At 49.8% G+C, this 21,029-nt stretch overlaps 2 protein-coding genes across 6 annotated transcripts in view; one reads left to right on the forward strand and one right to left on the reverse strand.

The window, feature by feature from the left end:
- The first annotated feature begins 61 nt into the window (after positions 1 to 61).
- MAP6D1 (MAP6 domain containing 1) lies at positions 62 to 6,351 on the forward strand. Its single transcript, XM_028100897.1, has 3 exons — positions 62 to 438; positions 5,526 to 5,643; positions 6,244 to 6,351. Exons 1-3 carry the CDS (start codon positions 62 to 64, stop codon positions 6,322 to 6,324), a joined length of 576 nt encoding a protein of 191 aa, XP_027956698.1. The 3' UTR covers positions 6,325 to 6,351.
- Positions 6,352 to 9,912: 3,561 nt separating this feature from the next.
- YEATS2 (YEATS domain containing 2) overlaps positions 9,913 to 21,029 on the reverse strand; it is a 108,118-nt gene continuing 97,001 nt past the window's right edge. For all 5 annotated transcript variants that reach the window (XM_088025225.1, XM_088025227.1, XM_088025228.1 and 2 more), the window contains 8 exons: positions 20,723 to 20,825; positions 19,771 to 19,844; positions 18,310 to 18,389; positions 17,446 to 17,647; positions 15,176 to 15,402; positions 14,214 to 14,288; positions 13,227 to 13,300; positions 9,913 to 11,642 (listed from right to left, as the gene is read on the reverse strand). In XM_088025225.1, the coding sequence (XP_087881351.1) occupies positions 11,534 to 11,642; positions 13,227 to 13,300; positions 14,214 to 14,288; positions 15,176 to 15,402; positions 17,446 to 17,647; positions 18,310 to 18,389; positions 19,771 to 19,844; positions 20,723 to 20,825 (944 nt within the window). In that variant the 3' untranslated portion in view covers positions 9,913 to 11,533. The remainder of the gene's footprint in view (positions 11,643 to 13,226; positions 13,301 to 14,213; positions 14,289 to 15,175; positions 15,403 to 17,445; positions 17,648 to 18,309; positions 18,390 to 19,770; positions 19,845 to 20,722; positions 20,826 to 21,029) is intronic.

A 21,029-nucleotide genomic window follows, 5' to 3' on the forward strand; every position in this document is an offset into this window, starting at 1 on the left:
CCGGGCGGGGGCGGTGCGGCCCGGAGCGCCGGGAGCCGAGCGGCGGGAACCGGGGGCCGGCATGGCGTGGCCCTGCATCAGCCGTCTCTGCTGCCTGGCGCGGCGCTGGAACCAGCTGGACCGCTCCGACGTGGCAGTGCCGCTGACCCTGCACAGCTACTCGGACCTCGAGAGCGAGGAGCCCGGCCCAGGCGGCGCCGCTTGCCGCAGGGGCCCGTCCCCTGCAGGCGCCCGGGACCCCGGCCGGGACGTGCCGCTCACTCAGTACCAGCGGGACTTCGGCGTGTGGACGGCGCCCGCGGGGCCCAGAGATGCTCCGCAGGGGCGCGGGTCGGGTGCGGGCGGCCGCAGGAACAAGCCCCCCGCGGCCCCCGGCCGGGGTGTCTACGTGCTCCCCATTGGCGACGCGGACTCGGCTGCGGTGACCACGTCTTACAGGTATGGGGCTTCGGGCAGGGGAGCGCGTCGAGTCGAGACCCCGTGGTAGGAGGAAACAGAGGCCGTGAACCATGAGGACCAGCTTGGTGGGGAGGGAGAAGGCACCTGGAGCCTCCATCCCACACCACTTGGAGAGCTGTAGGCGGCCTCGGAGGTCATCCCCTTTGGTCCCCGGGCACTGCGAGGTGTCGCCTTCGCTGTTCCCTGACCAGCCTCAGAGTGAATGAGCAGAGCACCTCTACTGACAGGGAGCTCACTACCTTGCTCACAGCCCCTTCCCCTCTACCCCTCTCGGGCAGCCTTACCAGAAAGCCCTGCCTTCAACTGAGTTAAAATCTGCTTTAACTTCCACCAGGTGGGCTAGCGAAAGGCAGGGTGCATGCAGGCCAACTGCCAGAGCTGGCTCTGCCCGGTGCCCTCCGTGGAGGCATTGGTGGTGAGGACCAGCTGCGGCTCCCAGTAGGTGGCCCCCTGGGGATCTCGCCCAGTGACTGAGCTCTACGGGTCCACCCTGCCCCCACCTTAGCTCTGGCCCTGGACAACTGAGGGCTTTCTTTGTCTTATTACAAAAGTAATATAAACTCGCTGTAGAAAAACTGGAAATTACAACAAATTAATTCCTTTAACCCCATCCAAACTGGTAGTTCTTTCTAATCCTTAACCTTTGAGTTCATATCCATTTGTAATTCTTATAGGTTTAGATTCTGTACACATTTTTCCATCAATTTTGGATTACTGCATGTTACTAGATATTTTTTTTTACAACACGAATTTTAGTAGGTGTGCAGTGTTTTATCCTAGGGATATACATTTGTCCATATATTGATATATGTATCCAACTATTAATCTGTCATTATTGAATATTTAGGATGTTTCTAATTTGGGACCATTAAAAACACTTCTTTTGATCTAGTACTTCATTTCCAGGAGTTTTCCTTGCAAGTATCCTTGAATGTGGGGTGGGAGCTAAGGAATATAAGGTATGTTGCAACACTGTACTGCAGAAGATGGAAACAATCCCACTGTCCTACTGATGTAGCTGGTTAATTATAGCTCTACATAGGATGGGCTACTGGGAGGCCTATGATGTACTCATAGCGGAAGGTCTGAAGATCTTGGATGGGTATGTGTGAAAAAAAACAAAATGCAGAACAGTGTGTCTGCTGTTTGTGTTTTTAAAAGGGGGTATTGATATACACGTATCTGCTCAAATAAACACAGATATCTCTGGATGGATGTGTGGAAACACAGGAACCTTTGGGGAGAGGAAGGGGGTGGGGAAGAAGGGATGCTGCCAGGGGTGGAAGGGCACTGATTGACGTCTCACACTCTAAAGAACTGTTTTTTTAAACACGTTCACGTGTTACCTTTAAAAAAAAAACACATTTTTAAGGGAAAAAAATAATTTCTGTGATGAGCATCTTATAGCCAGCCGTCTTTGCACATATCAATTTCTTTAGAAATTCTGACTTGTGGAATTAGAGCAAAAAGGTATGAACTTCCCCCTCAGTTTTATTATTTTTAAAAACAGGGCGCCTGGGTGGCTCAGTCGTTAAGCGTCTGCCTTCGGCTCGGGTCATGATCCCAGGGTCCTGGGATCGAGTCCCACATCAGGCTCCCTGCTCAGCAGGAAGCCTGCTTCTCCCTCTCCCACTCCCCCTGCTTGTGTTCCTGCTCTCGCTGTCTCTCTCTGTCCAATAAATAAATAAAATCTTTAAAAAAAATAAAAAATAAAAAATAAATAAATAAATAAAAACAACTGCATTAAGGTAGAATTTCCATGGAGTAATTATCAAGACATGGAGAAGGTTCCATTTCCCCAAGGCTTCCTTCATGGGCATGCAGTTTTTCAGGAACCTGACGGGGAAAGGTAGTTGCAGGATGGGTCTTGTGTTCACGGATGCGTGCCCAAGCTGAGCTGCCAAAACGCACAGGGGAACGTCAGCAGGCAGGGCCAACACCGAGCCCAGCTGGGGCCCTCACCCCGCCGTGGAGGGTTCGGGCTGTTTGGGCTGTTTCGGGCCGGCAGGGAGCCAGCTGGAGGGGCCTGAGTGGGGAGAGGTCCGCAAGGCCTGAGGGCCTGGGTGTGCGGTACCTTCAAATGACTGATGTTCCCGGCCAGGAGCAGGACCAGAGGCAGAGCCCGCGCAGAGCTAGCTTCAGCTCAGGGAAGGAAGAGCTTTCTAGTAATTCCAGTGGACTGATGATGAAGTGAGTGGCCTCTGGGGTGAGGCTGAGCTCCTCCTCACTGGTAACGTTCAAACAAAGGCAGGGCTTTTAGAAGCGGCCCCTCACTTGTGTTGAGCAGATGGAGGGTTTGAACGTCTCACTGGGCCCTCCCAGCTCCAGTGATACTAAAAGTACAAGTTGTTATTCTCTGCTTACCAAGTACCAGAAGCCAGGCTCAGGACTTCTCATAGATTCTCCAAGACCTCACCCCCTAAGATGCTGCCGCCTCTGAATCCCTTCGTTTCTTTCTTTCTTTTTTTTTTAGATTATTTATTTGACAGAGAGAGAGACACAGCGAGAGAGGGAACACAGCAGGGGGAGCGTGAGAGGGAGAAGGAGGCTTCCTGCTGAGCAGGGAGCTCGATGTGGGGCTCGATCCCAGGACCCTGGGATCATGACCTGAGCCGAAGGCAGACGCTTAAGAACTGAGCCACCCAGGCACCCCAACCCCTTCGTTTCTTGAGCTGTGTCCTGCAGTGGTGGAAAGCTACGGCCAGGAGCTGGGACTCACCGGAGCTCTTGTTTCCTGGGGTATAAACTTGGTGGGTCACTTGGCCTCTCTGACCCTTTCCTCATCTGTAAAACAGAAAGAGCCAGAGCTTGACTCCCTGGGTCCCCACACCCCCAACTCTGGCCTAGAACCCAGGACCGCTGCTGAACTTGGCTCCGCCAACTCCATGCCGGCTGACCTCTGGGACCCCTCACCTCCCAGCTCTAGGACTTGACGCGGGAAACTCCATTCTGACTCCTTGTAGGACGCATGTTATCTGAGCAAACTGTTTGAAGAGATTCACAAAACAAAAATGAACAGATCCAGGGAACCCAAAGTCACTGGAGTCCTCGTGGCTGCTCGCCAGGCCCCGCTCGTCTTGTGAAAACTGACCGGCCTCACTTGCTTGGCCAGATGGGCGCAGCGGCTCTTGCTCTCGCAGCCAGCCCTGGTCTCTCCTGAGCAGCTCCCAGAGCCTCCCCTCTGGAATTCTCTGGGTGCCAATCAGCACCTTTGGCCCAGGTTCTAGTTCCACTCACTCTAGAAGACCTCCTTCCTCAGTCCTCTTTCCCTTTCCTTCCTGGGTGGGCAGGGAGGACCTCTGAAGTGCCCGGCACCAAGGTTCATCCTAACCTCCTGCACGTGGGTCAGTAGCCCTTTTCATGAGGAAGCTGAGGCTCGAGAAATGAAGGGATTTGAAGCCTTGAGAACCTAGGGCACTCGGCATTGCCACGGGTGGCCCCTGGCCCTCGGTGGAACTGCCGCCCACAGGGTCCAGCTGAGGCCCAGACCAGGCGGACAGGAAGCCTGCTTGGTCAGGGGAGGTACCTGGTGTATGTGGCTTGCCCTGTGTTTTTCTTATACTCTTTGCCAGAGCCGTAAATCTGCCCTCCTCCTGTCCCCAGCAGTCACTGGGTCCTGCTGATCCTAGGGCTGAGGTTCCTTCTCCATCCCGGCTGCGGTCTTCCCTCACTGGCCTCCGGCACCAGCCCTGCCCCAGGAGCGGCCAGGGGCCCCGCTCTAGCTCCTGGCTCTGGTCGCTTTCTGTGCTGGGACCCCTGCAGCCACCCTGGGGCGACAGGCTTGGGCTGCCAGGCCCAAGGCTCAGCTCAGTTTGGGGACAGAAGGGCACGCCCAGGGGAGGACCTGCTTCCTCGGGAGAAACAGAATGGCAGATGGCTCAGGCAGCTGGTCCTCGGAACCTTGCAGCTTCAGAAGCACAAGTGATCTGCTCGGGCCCTGGCCCAGCTCGCCTCCCGGCACCCCCGAGTGCCGACCACAGACAGACACAGCTGCTCCCTACCCCGGTGGCCCGCCCAGTGGGGCCCAGCTGGGCTGCTCTCAAGGACAGAAGGCAGCTTTGTTGACGCCTGGGCCTGAAACCCAGCCAGGACTGTGGGTGGGAGGAGACCAGAATGGGTCCAGCCCACATGTGGGCCCTGCCCCTGGCCCCCTGGGCACTTCTCCACAGAACACTGCCTGGGCCAGGGGCTCCTATGGACACAGGTCTCCGCCTTCCTGAGCTCACTGTCTAGCACGGGGGTTGATAGAATTAAAAGAAATAGGTCTTCTTTTGTGTGCAGAATTGAGGAATTAAATCCTTGTCAAAAAATATACTCTGAGGGGCGCCTGGGTGGCTCAGTCAGTTAAACGTCCAACTCTTGATTTCAGTTCAGGTCATGATCTCAAAGTCATGGGTTCGAGACCTGAGCCCCGCCCAGTGGGGAGTTCAGCCAGGAATCTGCTTGAGATTCTCTCCCCTCTGCCTCCCCCCACTAGAAAAAATACATACATAAATCTAAAAAAAAAAAAAATGCACTCTGAGAACACGGAGCTGGTTTGTGCCCGCCTTGGCTCTTCTGTCTAGGGAGTCAGCCGCCCCCCACCCCTCCCCTCCCGCATCCAGGCAGGAGCGCCTGTGTGCGGGGTGCCCTGCAGAAGCCAGACTGGCTTGTGGTTGTTTGAGAGTTACTACAATCTGTTGTTTTGTAGGAGTTCATAAGACCAGTTATTAAAAAGTAAACCTAATACCGAACCTTATTTCTCCTCCTCAGTTGTAACCAGCGCCTCCTGTGGATGTAAAGGCCACCAGTGACCTGGTCTGGAAGTGACTGACCTGCACTGGTTCTGGGTGTCTCGGGCCCCTTAGAGTGGCCTGGAGACAAAATGGGGAGCATGGAAGGAAGGGCTGGGACTTGGTTTCCGATGCCCAGCACGTACCAGGTGCTCACATCTAGATCCGAAGCAGGATTTTAGCAGTGGAGATTGGCCAGGACATTCCCAGCAGCACAGGACAATGGCGGTGGCCCCTGAAGTCAGGAGGGATGACTGACCCTGAGCCAGCTGGTGACCGTGTTCTCTCTTCCAGACAGGAGTTCCAGGCCTGGACCGGAGTGAAGCCGCCGAGATCCACAAAGGCAAGACCCACCACAGTCCTCACAACCCACAGCTCCGGATGGGACAGCAGCCCTGGGGGCAGCTTCCAGGTCAGCCTGAAACGGGCCCGGCAGGGCCAAGGCCGGGCTCCCGGCTGCAGAGGGTGTGGGAGGAGACAGGTTAGGGACTAAGAGTCAGGTTTTGCTGATGCAAAATGGCATGAGGGCCAAGGACAGTAGCGTCTGAGCACCCAGGCATCCCTCAGCCGAGAGCGGGGGTGGGGGGGGCGGTGGCAGGTGGGGGCATCACGTCTCCCTAGTGCCGGCTTTCTGGCGAGCAGGGTGTCCCTTTCCCTCCTAAATCCCAATCTTACCCTTGACCGCTGGGCATCACGATGAGCCTTCCACGTCCCTGGCATTTGTGTCAGAGAGAAGGTGGAGAGGAGGTTGGGACTGTTCAGCTTCCTGATTCCACCCAGAGGCGGCTTCCGGGAGCGGAACAGAAGGTCCAGGTGCTGTGTTTGACCTAATGCGGTGAGCCCGCCCCCTGCACGTTTCCCCCATGGACCCTTCAGGTCAGCATTCTCAGCTCTTGGAGGACAAAGAGGAGAGGAGGCAGGAATTTTCTTCCTGGAGCTGGGGGCCGGAGGTGGTGGGGAGGGAGCGTTGAGGGAAAGGCACACTGATATGGGGCCACATTTCATTTTTCAGGCCCCTGAGGGGAGGAAGAAGTTCACCCCTAACCCATCAGCCATCTTTCAGGCTTCAGCTCCCCGGATCCTCAACGTATGACCGGCCACAGCGGAGTCAGAACCCACCGCCGCCAAGACGGGGCTGTCCTCGGCCGCTCAGGGACTGGGGTGAGATCCTGGGGCTGGCCCTCTGCTGTCTGAGGGGAAGGGCCGTGGGTGCCACTCCTCCCCGGCTGCCCCCCGGGGCTGTGGGCCTGGCGTGGATGGACACTGGCACCACCCAGCTCGGCTTTGGGCCTCCACCACCCTCTCGTTCCCCAACGACAGAAGGCTTCACATCTTTTTTTAATTGCCTCTCTTGGCCACCCTTCAGTTTTTAAATCTGAAGAACTTAAGGATCAATTCTGTTGTAAACTGATTCGGTCTGTGCCGGCTGAGGAATATGGACATAACAGGTGCTTGAAAGAACCAGTCATGTCCACCTGGCTGTCTTCCCAGGCCGCATGAGAACTTTGTAACCTATGGCAACCCAAGGGACTGTCCTTGGAGATGCCTACAAATGGCCCCACACATTCAGGTTGAAGAAATCTTGGGTTATCCCCTGCATGTGACTCATGGTGATGTCGAGTAACTAGGATGTCGTTTCCAAAGAGTATCAATCATAGGGTTTCAATTTCAAAGACATAATTTAGGGCCCAGGTGACCCTATCCTTGTGTTTTAACAAATGGCTTCGTGTGGAGTGCTTTAAGTACTGAATGAATGACACCTGTAGGTTTCTGAGCCCCACATTTTATTACTAATTCCAGTTTTTTCCCTTACAGTTGACGACTAGAAGGGAACACCATACACACTGGCAAAGAACTGGGAGCTCTTTTGGGACGAAGTGGCCTTAGCCTCATTCCCTGACTTTAGCCCGTTCTCTACACCTAGATGACTCCCACCCTGCTCCGTCACTCCGAGTGGGGCGAGCTCACTGTGAGGAGGCAGCTGTCGGCTTCAGGAAGCTGCCTCCTTTGCCGGGAAGTCCCAGCCCACGTGGCCACACGAAGCGAGCCTGGCCCCGTTTGCACAGCCGGCGGTCAGACATGTGAAGGAGTTTCTGTCCCCTCTTGGAGATTAGGGGCACAGGCTAAGGGCAGTACTTGGTAAGGAAACTCAGGGATTTCCCTGTGGCGCCTCCTCCCTGTGCAGCCCTCGCGTGCTGTCTGGCGAGCGTTTAAGCCGTTTCCCAGCCCCTCAGACGTGGAGCGGGGCTGGTCCCTCGGAGGGCTGGCTCTGGCTGGCACAGCCTTCCTCTTCAGTGCAGCAAAGCAACTGCTCGGAATCATTTTAAAGGCAGAACCCCAACCATGTGCTTACACAAAGGGTTCTGTTATTTCAGACTTCATTGTTAGATGTTTCTAAGAGGAGAGAGACTGCCTGCTGCTGTGCATTCTGTGGGAAATGAACAGATGAACCGTACAATCTTAGATTTTACTAAAATGCAAAAGCGCACTGTTACAATTTCTTAGCTTATTTAATTATAAACCTGGAGCACCTTCTCATACATCTTTATCCTCCCCTGGACTTTGGTGGATCAAGGCTATTACTGGTTGCCCCTTGGAGGCTGACAAATCCCAAGGGCTCTCCCTCTGGACTGCCACCCACATTGGTGTCGTATGCAATAGTCACAGGACACACAAACCTCCCCTCTTTCACGTGTACCACCCCTCTGCACCCCCAAGGCTAGGGTGAAAAGACCATCTCTGAAGCTAGTCTTGGGCTTAAATCCTGACTTTTCTACTCACTAGCTGCGAGCAGTTTCAGCTTCCATTTCCTTATCTGCAGAGTAAGAGTGGCTAAGAGAGTTCCTGTTTATGGGCAGGGTGCTTATTAGTACAGTGAATGGCCAACAGAACACAGACGTGACGGTTGTCCCTTCCTGCCCAGGCCAGAGAGCCAGCTCTGTTCTCCTTTGCAGCTTTGGCCCATCTGATGCCAGTGACACAGTCCCTCCCCTTAGACGCTGCCCGTGTCACCCTTCCCTCCCCCACAGCGTGCAGACCAGACCGAAGGCTGTATCTCAGCCCGATACCACAGGCCTGCCTTTCCCAGCAGCCTTGGCACCTCAGCAGTGCGAGCACCCCTGCCTCACCTGGCCTGTCTCTGAAGGCAGACTGCTTGCCCAAGAGCCTTTTTGGAATGCACCAGAACAGACAGCTTTCCACAAAACCCCCAACTCAATAATCCTCTTTACCAGGCTTCATTATTAGGAGACTGGCGTTCTGAAGAAGGAACTTCCACCTACTCTAGGTCTTAGTAAAGCCTAACATCATGTCACTGGAGTGGCCTTCCAAAGCAATGGGACAATAGTCTCAAGTGTGTGGTACCAACCCACATACGTAATACACATACATATAAAATAGACGGAGAGGAAAATGCAGCGCATACTAACGGTGGTTATCTTTGGGAAGGGGAATTACGGGTAACTTTAAATTTTTTACACCTTACTATATTTGCTAAAGTTTCTATATAATAAGCATTTTTGTATTAATTCTGTAAAGAGTAATGTTTTTAAAATAAAAAGTTCAACCTGTTAGTGAATCTCGGCCAAAAGAAAGTGTTCGGTATCAGTGATTCCACAACCAGTGTTTGTTAGCCCTGCCAACAGCCGCCTTGAGGATGCAGCGTGAGGCCCAAGTGGAGGGGCGCCCCAAAGTCCTCCCCCACAGTCACTGAGACCAAGGTCCCACCTCTGTGCCCCACGGTGCTTCAAAGCTCGGAAAAACCCAGCGCAAGTGGGACTACTTTCCTAGCTGTACCAACAACCAGGATTTTAGGCCAAACTCCAAAAGCAGCTTTTGAAAAACTGTGATTCTGCAGCCCACGCCGGGCAGACAGGGAACCTCCCCTTTAGTGGGGTCAAGTCCGCCAGCGCTGTTCACACAGGCTTCAGTCAGTCAGAGGGAGTCCCCAGCTGAGGAACTGCCTGTGACATCAATCTCTGTCCTGTGGCTCCAGTCAAAACTGTGGCTGAGGTCAACATTCAGGAAAGGAGCCTAAGCAACCACCCCTATTCTTCTTCCTCCGGACACTTCAGTTCCCTAAAGGCTGCTGCGAAGCCTGGTCCCGAGAAGGCTACGGACCTGGACTCTCTCATGATGCCTCTGCCCTGCAGAACTTCCTGCCTTTGAAGAACCAAAGCTTTCAAAGCCCTTAGTCTTGTTAAGGGGGCTGTAAAAAGTGGTTATTTCTGCAATGTTTCTGCATCTTTGGTCATTTTTGTTTTTAGCTGTTCTAGCAGATGGTCACAGCAGGACTGTGGCACAGGAGTAACTTCTTCCAGACCTCAGCATAGACCAGTTCCAGCTCTCCGGACAGACCGGTGTGCTTTGTCAGACAACAGGAGTGGTTTCCCTCCTTGCCTTGACTTTGAGGAGGCTCCGAGCTCCATTAGGTAGTTTTCCTTTGCCCCAAGCTGTCAGAAATCCTTATTTCCTGGGTCAACGTGCATCTTCCAAAATCTTTTTCGGACTTTTATGTAACTGTAATCCTTTATCTTGCATAGCTGCAAATGCTTTTTGGAAAGAAGTGGCAGAGTTAATGTAAACACACCAATCACCTATACCTCTGCCCCATCCCAGTTCCTCCTGACCTCACGGAAGAAGAACCTACCAAAGTAGTGCTTCGAACTCAGAAAAACCCACCACAAATACTAAAAGATTTATTGTAGATTTGTTACACAATTATGTTACACATTATGATACAAATACATTTGAAACATTAACACATATGGGAAGTGTTAAATGATTTAATATTTCTTTTGCAAAAAGATAATTTAGGCTTTCATACCTGTAATAAATCAATCTGTTCTCATTTGGATCAAATCCTCCATCCTGTAGATCTGTCACAGTCCACTGCTGAATAAATCTATGCACTTGCCCACTAACCTCGCTTGCAGTAGTTAATGTAAAGAGTATCTGAGCCTTTATGTACTAAACTATTTTTTTTACTAAGCCCAGGCATGCCCGATGCCTTACTGAAGATTTCCTTGTGCATCTGCAATCCTCAGATGCTGAATAAAGGGCAGATCTCTTAGTCACCTCCCTGCCTTCTGCTCCTGACCCAAATGTCTACAGAACTCACGAAAACTTCAATTATGTTGACTGGGTAAGTTTGATTCACAGGCTTCAAATTGCCTTCAAGCAGATTCCTGACAGAATAATTTCTCTCCTCTCCTTCAACACAGGCTATGTTAGGAAGATTGGGACAGAGTATCTGTAATGGAACTGGGCATTATGTAGGGCCCTGCAGACCTTCCTCCTTCTGTTCACTTCTCCCACCAAGAGGGCTCTGCATCTGGGCACAATCTATTCTCACTGCTTCTGAGCACGGACCATTCCTGTCTCGTGGCTTCAGCAGTCATTTCTCTATCTTTAAGGCACTCACAGTGTTTCCTTGAAACGCTTTTCTTTGGAAAAGCCGAGTGGTAAAGAACAGGACACTAAGTCCCCTGACAGGACTTACCATCCCAGCAGACCTGGCCCAGGGGCTGCTCCCCATTGGTCACTCAACACGGGGTAACCCGCATACCCCGCGAACGCTGTGCAACCAGATCTCTGCCCGGCACACAGGCAAAGCTGGTCCGAGTCGGCCAGGTGCCTGGCATTACTGACATACAAAGAGCTGCTTGGTTACAGTCAAACCTTTCCCGGACCCAAGCTGGGATCTGCCTATCCCTTGACTATGCTCTGACCTTGGCTGTAGTCATGTTCCTGTGCTCCATGAAAAAACACCAAAGTGCGGCATGCGGGCTCCCAGGCTCTCAACTTCTGTGAGGCTTTACCGTCTTCCCGTAGCTGACGGCGTCCCTGACGCCACGGCCACCCGCTGAGTGCGCAAGATTACCAGGGTAACTGCTGGAGCTTCCTGTAACCCCAGAATGGGTGAACCACCAGCATGCCAGACTTATTTTCTGCCTCGTGGAGGGAGACTCAAGCCCAAGGTGCCCCGTGACACCCAGAGAAAGACCTGCTACATGTGGCCTGGCCTGGCTTGAAGACTCTCTCCTGGAACCTTTCCAGAGACAGCAAATGCAAGCTGACAGCACAGCTTCATTCTAGACTCAGAAACTTCTGTCCTAAAGGGATCTGATTTGGGACCGAACACTCTGGTGTTACAGTGAATTAGGTGGAGGCAATGGTTTGGGAGCCATAATATTCTGAGGCACACAGAAAATAACCTCCTTCCCCAAAGAGAAGAGTCGTCACAGTTCGAAGCTTCGGCTACATCTGCAAATCGTGCTTTTCTAGGGGCATCTTCATTCCATTCACTGATCTTCATTCAATATCCCCATGTGTTTATTTGTGAGAAAGTCCAGAAAAGGAATGTTGCAAATGGCCTGGTGAATGTTACTCACTGTAATTTCTTTGGGAATCCTGTCCAAAAACAAAGCATTATTAGGTGCAATTTTCTCAAGCATTTAATAATATTTCATCCACTTATCAAAAGCCCCTGCCACCCCCCAGGCCTCCTGGAAGGGGACAGAGCGGAGGCACGCTTTAGGGCCGCCTGCGTGGGGGTGGCCAGGTGCATGCTCTTGCTTGCTTTCCTTTCCCATTAATGTCTTTAATTTTGGTAAAGACTGGCCTGCCCGGGGCGCCTGGGTGGCTCAGTCATTAAGCGTCTGCCTTCGGCTCAGGTCATGGCCCCAGGGTCCTGGGATCGAGCCCCGCATCGGGCTCCCTGCTCGGCGGGAAGCCTGCTTCTCCCTCTCCCACTCCCCCTGCTTGTGTTCCCTCTCTCACTATCTCTCTCTCTGTCAAATAAATAAAAATCTTTAAAAAAAAAAAAAAAAAGACTGGCCTGTCCTCTTCACAGCCTGCCCTAACGGCTCAAATCTGACTTCCAGTCACAGGCATGAGATGGATTTCAAGAACTTGGTTGAACAATGGAGGAAAAAACCTCTGAGGATTGAGAAAAGAGAAGGAAGTAAAGTGGACAGCAAAACAGAACGACGTTCTCATCCTTCAGTCTTAGCAGACTGAGAGCTGAGTCGAGGGGGTACAGAACTGCGGGACCATGTTTCCATCTGTCAGGGGGAGGGGATATAGAGCTGTGCCAGGCCAGGGTGATAAATGTTCTTATCAAGAGCACCCCAGCTACTGTATCTCCACAGCCAGGATGACGGAGGTGAGCAGGGGCCACGGAAGGCACTCAGCCCACTCTTGGGTTTCACACAGGACAAGGAGCATGCCTGGAACTCCTGTTTCTCCTTCCTTCTTTCTTAAAGGTGTCCTCCCCACCGCCTGAGGTATCCTAATACTGTGAAGTCTGACCTAACAGTCCTCCAGTGTAGGCCTCTTTATGTCCTCAGGCACTTCTGATACAGTTTTACAAATTTAGGACAGGCTTTAAGGATACTGGGATAAAATACTTGTTTCCTTTGAAAGGATGTGGAACAAAGAAAGGCCTGTCTGCCATGCTCTGGGGCCTAGGAAAAAGGCAAAACTCAGAGTCCCAACAGCAAAGCAGTGGTGAGTGGGAGAGCTTTAGAGCCAATGAGGTCTATCACCCAAGTGCAGGGAAAGCCAGGTAACATGAACGTTCAGAGCCTGGTTTCCCGACTTCTAAAAAGGGGACTAGAGTTCTCCAATGAAAAACAAATTGGGTAACGTATGCAATGTCTGACCCCAACATCTGAGACGTCATGGACAATATTATCATCTTTAATTGCGAAGAGCTGGTATTTGTTCAACCCGGTAGCAGAACAGAGTCCTAATGAACGGTGTGTCTGAAGGAATGATTAGGAAGATAGAGACCTCTGGGCAAAGCTGAGCTTTCACAACCACGAGAGTCTTGAAATGACCAAGCAGACCCCTGAGTATGTCTGGCTCTGAGAATGTCCCAAGCACTGACACCTCCATCTCCAACTGGATGAGGTATAAAACCTCTTCATGGACAACTAACCTGTCAGGAAACATCTGTAAGCCTGGTACCACTGACTAAAGAGATCTCAGTACCTGCTGTGAGATGCTGTCTGGTATCCAACTGCCAAAGCCTGTCTCAGGATGTCGTTCACCAGCTGCTCCGTGGCCTATGACAGAAGATAGGGTTACTCTCAAAAATGGCCACATGCCTGCTGGTGGGAAGGGAAACATCTAACCCCATCCCATATACAAAACTTTGGAAACAGTTGTACCTAAGGAGCAAAAGTCCTTAAGAAAACACTAAAGGTCCAAATAATAGACCACAAATATTACGTCACAAATATAAAGGCCATGATTCTGAGAAATTAAGAATGCGGGGAATGTTCATTAATCAGAATTCCAGTTGGGCATCTCCCTTCGGCTCAGGTCATGAGCCCAGGGCCTGGGCTTGAGCCTTGCCTCGGACTCCCTGCTCAGCACCAAGTCTGCTTGTCCCTCTGCCCCTCACCATCCCCCCGCTTGTGCTCTCTCTTAAATAAAATCTTAAAAAAAAATAAAACCTGGGTTATTTCCATTAAAAAAAAAAAAGAAAGGAAAACTGGTGAGGGTTATTTGCGAGTTGTCCCTGCTGGAAGAGGGGTCCGACAGAGCTAGGTCAGGCCGGGTAAAGAAGCTAGTTTGCGATCCTCTTGCCCAGGGTTGGGACAATTGTGGCAGTTTCTCTGTTGTTGTGACATGTGGAGAAAACCCAAGGCTTTGCTTTTGTCGCCTCCTAAAGCAACGAGAGCACTCTCATCTCAGACTGCTTCAGAAGGCACCAAAAAGTATCGTTCGAGTGACATCAGCACAGAAACTCTCGTGGATGCTTTCACACTCAGAAGACCCATGATTTAGTTCATTTAAAAATCAGAAGAGAAAAAAGAGAAAACACTAAACCTGATTAAAATGAAAACTCTTAAAACTTATCATTTCTGTTCCATTTGTACCCTTGTCCCTTACTCAGAACAGCCCAGGACCCAGACTATCCTGCCTGCCAGCGCCCTGGTGCTCCCAGGCCCGTGGCTGCCAACAGGCGCCCACCTTTAAAATCATGTCTTCCACCACCGATGCGTACACGTTCCTGTGAAGTGCCACGGGCTGCAGGGTGATCCCAATCTGGAAAAGCAGAAGAAAGCCATTCGTTCCTATCTCTAGACTAAAACCCAGCTCTCCAAACAAGCACACTTGTCGAATACCCAGTTGAAAGAGTAACTCTACAAGCTCTCTGGACAAAACTCGGGGGAAGGGACATGAGACCTAACAACTGGAAGAATACACGATCCTGTTTCTCTGTTTCTGAGTGCTTGTTAAACATGCTAGTAGAGTCCCGCTTTTACCCCCAAATCTCCTTCAGGAAGAACATGACCAGGATTTGCCAGGAATTCTGATTGTGGGACCGACCCACTGGAAAGCCTGGAATCAGACTTCAGGCCGTTTGATGAAGATACACTTGGAACCTGTGCTCGCCCCGTTTTGCATTTTCTCCTCTAAATGAAACAAACCCCACCTTCCGCTCTGGGTCCCAGGCAGCCATACTGGGGACAGGTGGGCAGATGCCACCGCGCTGCTGAGCCCCGCCAAAGGTGGAGAAGGCATTCCCTCTTGCGCCACAGGGGAGCGTGCGGGCCGCACTCACACCATGGGCAGGGCCCCTGGGAACTACAAAAATGTTAGGGAAGGCTCGGCCTCTCCAGTACCACTTGGCAGTATTAGGACACGTGCCTCAGGAGGGAACGGTGTTTCCACGGAGGCAAATGAGAACAAAGAGGAAAGTAAAAAACGGTCTATCCCAAGATGACTCTGCTTCTATTCCATGGCCAGCAAGCAACCTTTTCACATGGAATTTGTTTTCTTGACCTGCTGTGGGAAAGGGGATGTCCAGGGAGCATACCCTAAGTTCATCAGGCAGAAGAAACTCACACTTTTACTTCACCAGGAAAGTCTGGTGTCCGTGTATAAGGCTGAAGGTCTGAGCATCTCACACCAGAGGCCACAACCCCTACCTTCTGGGTGATGTCACCAATAAATTCCGACCCCAGTGTTGGTGGCAGGTAGAACTTCATTTCTTCCTGTTTCTCTTCCTGTTCTTTTTTGATGTTGATCTTTAACGGCTCTGGGAGGCTGAGGATGTCCACCTCCTCTTCATTCTCTGGCTCTCTCTTCTGAAACTGCTGCAGGTCCTCCAGTTTCCGGCAAAGGTTGTCGGCAGAGGAGAACGATGACGGGCACTCTAAATGACAGGGGATCTGTCTCAGGACAGCTGTGCTGGCCACAGGAATGGACTCCCCATCTCCATAAGACCAAGAGTCCGAGACCCAGAGAAGAAGGGATAAGTCTCAAGGGAGTTAACCTTCTTTCCAGTTCTAGAATTCTATGGACTATAACTGTGAGAACTAGTAATTCTAAGACAGACAAGCACAGAGACAGGTGACTTGTGTCAATATATACGTGATGCGACTGCAATCTAAGACAAAACAATATTTAATTCTGACTTATGCCACCAAAAACTAGGCCATGCCCTGAAGCTCCAAATACTAATGACTAAACTGATTTTCATATTTTAAGTCTGGAAAATTTTTAAGTGCACAGTGAAGAAAATAAAAATCGCCCATATGAGCCCCTCTCACTGCTCAGAGGGAGTACTGTTAACATTTTAGTGTAAACCGTGCATCTAGTCTTTAATAAGTAGATGTGCACAAAGTCTAACAAAGAGTACTAGAACTTTAAAGCCAGAAAGGATCTCGGAATCTTCCACTGCATCCTTGTCACCTTATGGAGGAGGAAGTGAAGTCCACAACAGATACAAGACAGGCTTAAAGGCACCCAGGCAGGCTGGTGGAGGGGCATCCAGCTCCTGGCTTCTTCTGTTTCACTGACCGGCACTTAGAAATTACTCAGTCACCGTAACAGAAAGCCTAGTATGTGTAACATGTTGTGCTTCACACATGCTACCAATGAAGCATGGAGATAACCAACATGGTTTCTGTCCTCCGAAGAGCTTAGATATTTATCTCTGACAAACCATTATAGTCTGATATTAAGTGCTGCTGGATTTTAGAGAAAGGAGAGGTCATCCTGCATTCGGGCTCTCAGGAGAGCTGCATGGAGAAAATGGAACTCGGGCTAAGTCTTAAGGACGACCCCCCCGCAACACACACACACCCTTCCTTGTGTTCCAGGCTACCTCAGACAGGGAGTGGAGCTCCTGCTTTTCTACAAAAGTAGGGTTGGAAGGAGAAAACAACCCTTCTTGTTAAGGTGAAAATCAAAAATATTCTCCCCATGTATCCTTTATGCCCTGCTCCCTCCCCTCTACAGCACAACTGTTTGTTTCTTTACCATAAAACAATTCATCTAGGGGCGCCTGGGTGGCTCATTCGGTTAATCACCTGCCTTCGGCTCAGGTCATGATCCCAGGGTCCTGGGATTGAGCCCCGCATCGGGCTCCCTGCTCAGCGGGGAGCCTGCTTCTCCCTTTGCCTGCCACTTCCCCTGCTCGTGTACGTACTCTCTCTCCAACAAATAAATAAAAATCTTAAAAAAAAAAAATTTATAAAAAAAAATAAAAAAACAATTCATCTAATCTGCAACACTATCAGTGGTTTCCATCTGTGTCTCCAACACCAGGTAGTCTATTTCCTAGCTAGGTCTGGAGATAAAGTGACAGGTAAGACAGTGCCTCCATCAAGAAACTGGGTAGACTTGTCTATGAGGGCTCATGAGGGCACAAAGGAAGGAGAAGTCAGTTCTATCTGAAGGAAAGGAGGGGGATTAGGAAAGTCTTCAAAGAAAAGGGGCGCCTGGGTGGCTCAGTCATTAAGCGCCTGCCTTCGGCTCAGGTCATGATCCCAGGCCCTGGGATCGAGCCCCACATCGGGCTCCCTGCTCAACGGGAAGCCTGTTTCTCCCGCTCCAGCTCCCCCTGCTTGTGTTCCCTCTCTGTCAAATAAATAAAATCTTAAAAAAAAAAAAAAGAAGAAGAAGAAATGATGCTAAGGAAGGGGGCCCTCGAACAAACAGCGTGTGCCTGTTGTAATGCCACAGGCTGGAACATTCCTGCTGGGGCCCAATGCTGGGGACACTAGGGCACAAACAGTTCTGGGGCGGGGGAAGACAGAACACATGGCTACCGGTGAGCCAAGGCTCCTGTTCCTCAAGTCCTCCAGGGCTGAAGCAGCCCAAGAACCACAGAAGCTGAAGAGATGAGTGTGTGTTTCATGAAACCACCTCTCGGGCTACTGACAGGGCCCAGGGAGCCCCACTGAAGCCGCACCTGGCTCGCTGTCGATCTGGGTCAGCACGTCCTCAATAGAGTCACCGTCACTCCTCAAGGTCTCGGGATCGGGTGGCGTGTAGCCATGGCAGCGACACCAGTGAGCGATGTGCTTGGTTTTAAGGGGAGTCAGGTGGTGAAATCTGGGATTCTTCTCCAGGATTTCTTGTAAGACTTTTCTCATTGTCATTGCTCTTTGCCACTTAAAAACAAATTTTTTTGAATCATAATCAATTTCAAACTTTACAGTGTGTTCAAATACATCACCCAACAGTAAATGACCATGCTAACTTAACTTGTTAGAATTGTTTTTTTTTTTTTTTAAATCTGTGTTTTTAAAAAGTTTTAAAAAGAAGCAAAGGAACTGATGTTCATGAAATAACACTGAAACTCCCAGGTCTGGCCTAGAAGGTTTTTCACCTGGTCTCCACCTGTGGTCTCCAGCTTCCCTCTTCCCGCCGAACTTCTCCAAACCCATCACACTAACCCTCTCACAGCTTCCTAAGCACGGCTTCCGACGTGCCACCTTCTCCCACAGCCCCACCATCCGCACAGTAGCTGCCACATTGTAAGTACTCAACAAATACTTGGGTTTCATTGTAATATATTGAAAGAAAATCATAAAAGATGTTTAGAAATGTTTACCAATGCAGAAACAAGAAGGAGACCTTTCAAAGGCTAGCTAAAGTGTCTGAAGAGTGAGATTTTAAATGGAGGGGAAAAGTCTCCCAATAAATAGTCAACAAAATACGCTGTAAATTTTATCACTGTTATCACTGTTACGGAAGCAGCAAGTATGCGCGTGGCTTCCGGTTACGGCCTTCCCAGGCTCCCCGAGGCAGCCCGCACAGGAACTGGTATTACCTCGGCAGCTCTCCTTTTCCCAATGTTCCAGCCGTAATACTGCTCCACGGACTTCGCAGAAAAACAGCTGGCGTCTTCACCTAGGGCGCATGTATGCAGCACACTCTGAATAAAGTTCTTAGGACTGAAGCCAAATCGTATTCACTAGAGGGAAGTTTCTCTGGGACCTGTGTTCCTTACTGGCCAAGCTCACCTGCAGCCTAACACAGAGGCCTTCTGCCTAAAAGGGAAGGTGTCTTCTTTATCTGTGTGTACTCAAAACAACACACCCTCTGGGAAACCGGTTGGCTTCTTTGGCAGAAAGACTACCTACCTATGAAGCGCGGGGCACACAGCTCTCCAGTAGGAGCAGATCTGAAGGCTAGCCCTGCCGCGTCATTAACTCACTAAGTGGTGTCGGGCAACCCACAGCACCCCTCTGGGCCTCAGCTTTCCTATCTGTAAAATGACTGTTGGGAAAGTTGGTTTCTGACCTGCCTTCCAGCTCTAATATTCTGTCTTACTATCTAAAATTTTTAAACACAGAGATTTTTAAATTTTTTCCTGCTGGGCTAGGAAAATGTCCCTGAATACTTACTTTGAACTACCACAGAATGACCCCCAGACTTCAACCAAGGGGAAAAGAGGTAATCTCTTTGCCGTTAGAAAAAAAATAAGCAGGGTAGTCTGTACTTTTGTTTTCATAGTCCCATGAATGTAGTATGATAATCTGCTTTATCCCTTGCCTGTAAATGTCTGCAGTCATCTTGCTCAAGAGCATACACCTAAGTATCAACAGACTATCTCCCCGCTAAAGGCGGTCGGTTCTGTCAAGACGACTGAGGCTGAGAAGCAAGTGTTTCAGTCTTGCTGACAATGGGCAGTGACAGCGCAGACTTCACTGCTCCAAGTCTTGATAATCGTGCATTTCAGCAAAGTGCGGGGTAATGAGTGATAGAAGATTAATGGCTCTGGAGTCAGACCTAGGTTAGTGTCCTTCCTCGGCCCCCATAGTTAGTGATCTTGAGCAAGTTACTTAACCTTGCTTATCCTCAGTTTTCTCATCTGTAAAATGGGAGATGATACCACCTACCCCATAAGAGACTGTAAAAGTACCAAGCCCGAAAATCTGGCATATTGTAGGCAAATGCTAATCTCTTTCCTTATTAATAAACATTAAAAACTAATGCAGTTTTAATTATATACACAACAAACTTACAATTTACATACAATAATAAATATAAAAAATTCCTTCCTTGGATCAAACACAGTGAAAACAGTAAAAGACCAACTGGTTGGTTGATGACCAAGATATTGTGAATTCTAAAATCCTGCAAATGAGCTATAGTTAGACCTCAAACTGCCTAAGGTAACCACCACATCCATATTAATTTAGAATACAAAATGATTTAAGTTGACTTAATAGCCCAAGTAGTTCACAGCTTTAAAAATGCATCCATATATTCAGAATAATTGTCTTACTTTTTGCAGTGATTAAGGGGATCTTCTTTACTACTGCTGTTAAGAGTTGCTGGATGGTCTCTAAATGGTCTATCCTGAGAGGGATAAAAGAAAAGAATATAAAGGTAGTAAATAGAGCAATTTCTAGACACATATATATCACACACACACGAATTCATGTATACATTCCCTTCTTTCCAAGGGAATTAAAATTAACCAATTATATTGGCATGTCTTTCCTTCCACAGATAGCCTTCTAAATATAAACTAGATGAGACCCCAGGAATGGCAAATTATGCAAATATCACATTTCATCTATATTTTAAAATTAAATAGTCACATATCTTTTTGCAGTTGATTGCCACTAGGGCAGAATATTTCTATATACAAATGCCTATTCTTAGGATTATTACAGCTCATGCTGTCACCAATCATGTCAAAGTGGCTAAGTTTCCACTGTTCCCAATAATCTGACATACTTCAAAATACATGGTCAGAGGTGGGTTCCCAATTTGGAAATTAGAAAACCTCATGAAGTATTTTTAGAAGAATAAGTGTGTAGAGCCCATGAAAAGGCAGCTGTTTATGATTAGGCAGGTGAATACTCACGTGTAAAATGTATACACACCTGAGAATTACACCACGAGAAATTTCATGCCCAAGGATTCAGCAAAGAAAGTACATGCTGTCAAGCTCTGCTGGAGGGAGATCTGTACCACCCAAGGCTCTAGAGGCGACAAGTCCAGGGCCACCCAGAGGTGATACCGATGTGTTACATGAAGACTCCCCAGCTGTGCATCAAGTGCTAACACCTGCTCACTGCACGTGGGCAGAAGGTTTCCACCCACCAAGTGGCTTACATCTATACACACACAACTCTACACATACTAAGCTGTCACAGGTACGGGTTTTAAAAAAGTACCATATAAAACACCAAATGCACAACTCCCTTAGAAAGGACTGAAACAATTACTTAATGACATAGTTTCCCAGCTCAGAACTTTCTTCTGTTTTCACTGCTGTCTGACCCTCCTGAGACAGGCAGCCTGGCCCAGGCGCTTCTGGTTCAGTCTTTACTACAAGGGAAGAGCAACAAAAAGAGAGCTGTCAGCCTTCAATGATGGAAGGACACGTGAGGCAGAAACAAAAGCTCTTCCACTGAGACTCAGTGAGGACACTGCCACACCAGCTGCTGTAGGGACACAGCCAGGGGACTGAGATGGCACCCAGAGTCATGGGATCAGCAGACAAGGGAGGAACTGTTACCCTGGGTCTCGGGG

The sequence above is a fragment of the Eumetopias jubatus genome, unplaced genomic scaffold, assembly GCF_037043125.1.
Source record: "Eumetopias jubatus isolate StellerSeaLion01/CBP00866 unplaced genomic scaffold, mEumJub1_p1.0 scaffold_1, whole genome shotgun sequence".
In the NCBI taxonomy this organism is placed as follows: Eukaryota; Metazoa; Chordata; class Mammalia; order Carnivora; family Otariidae; genus Eumetopias; species Eumetopias jubatus.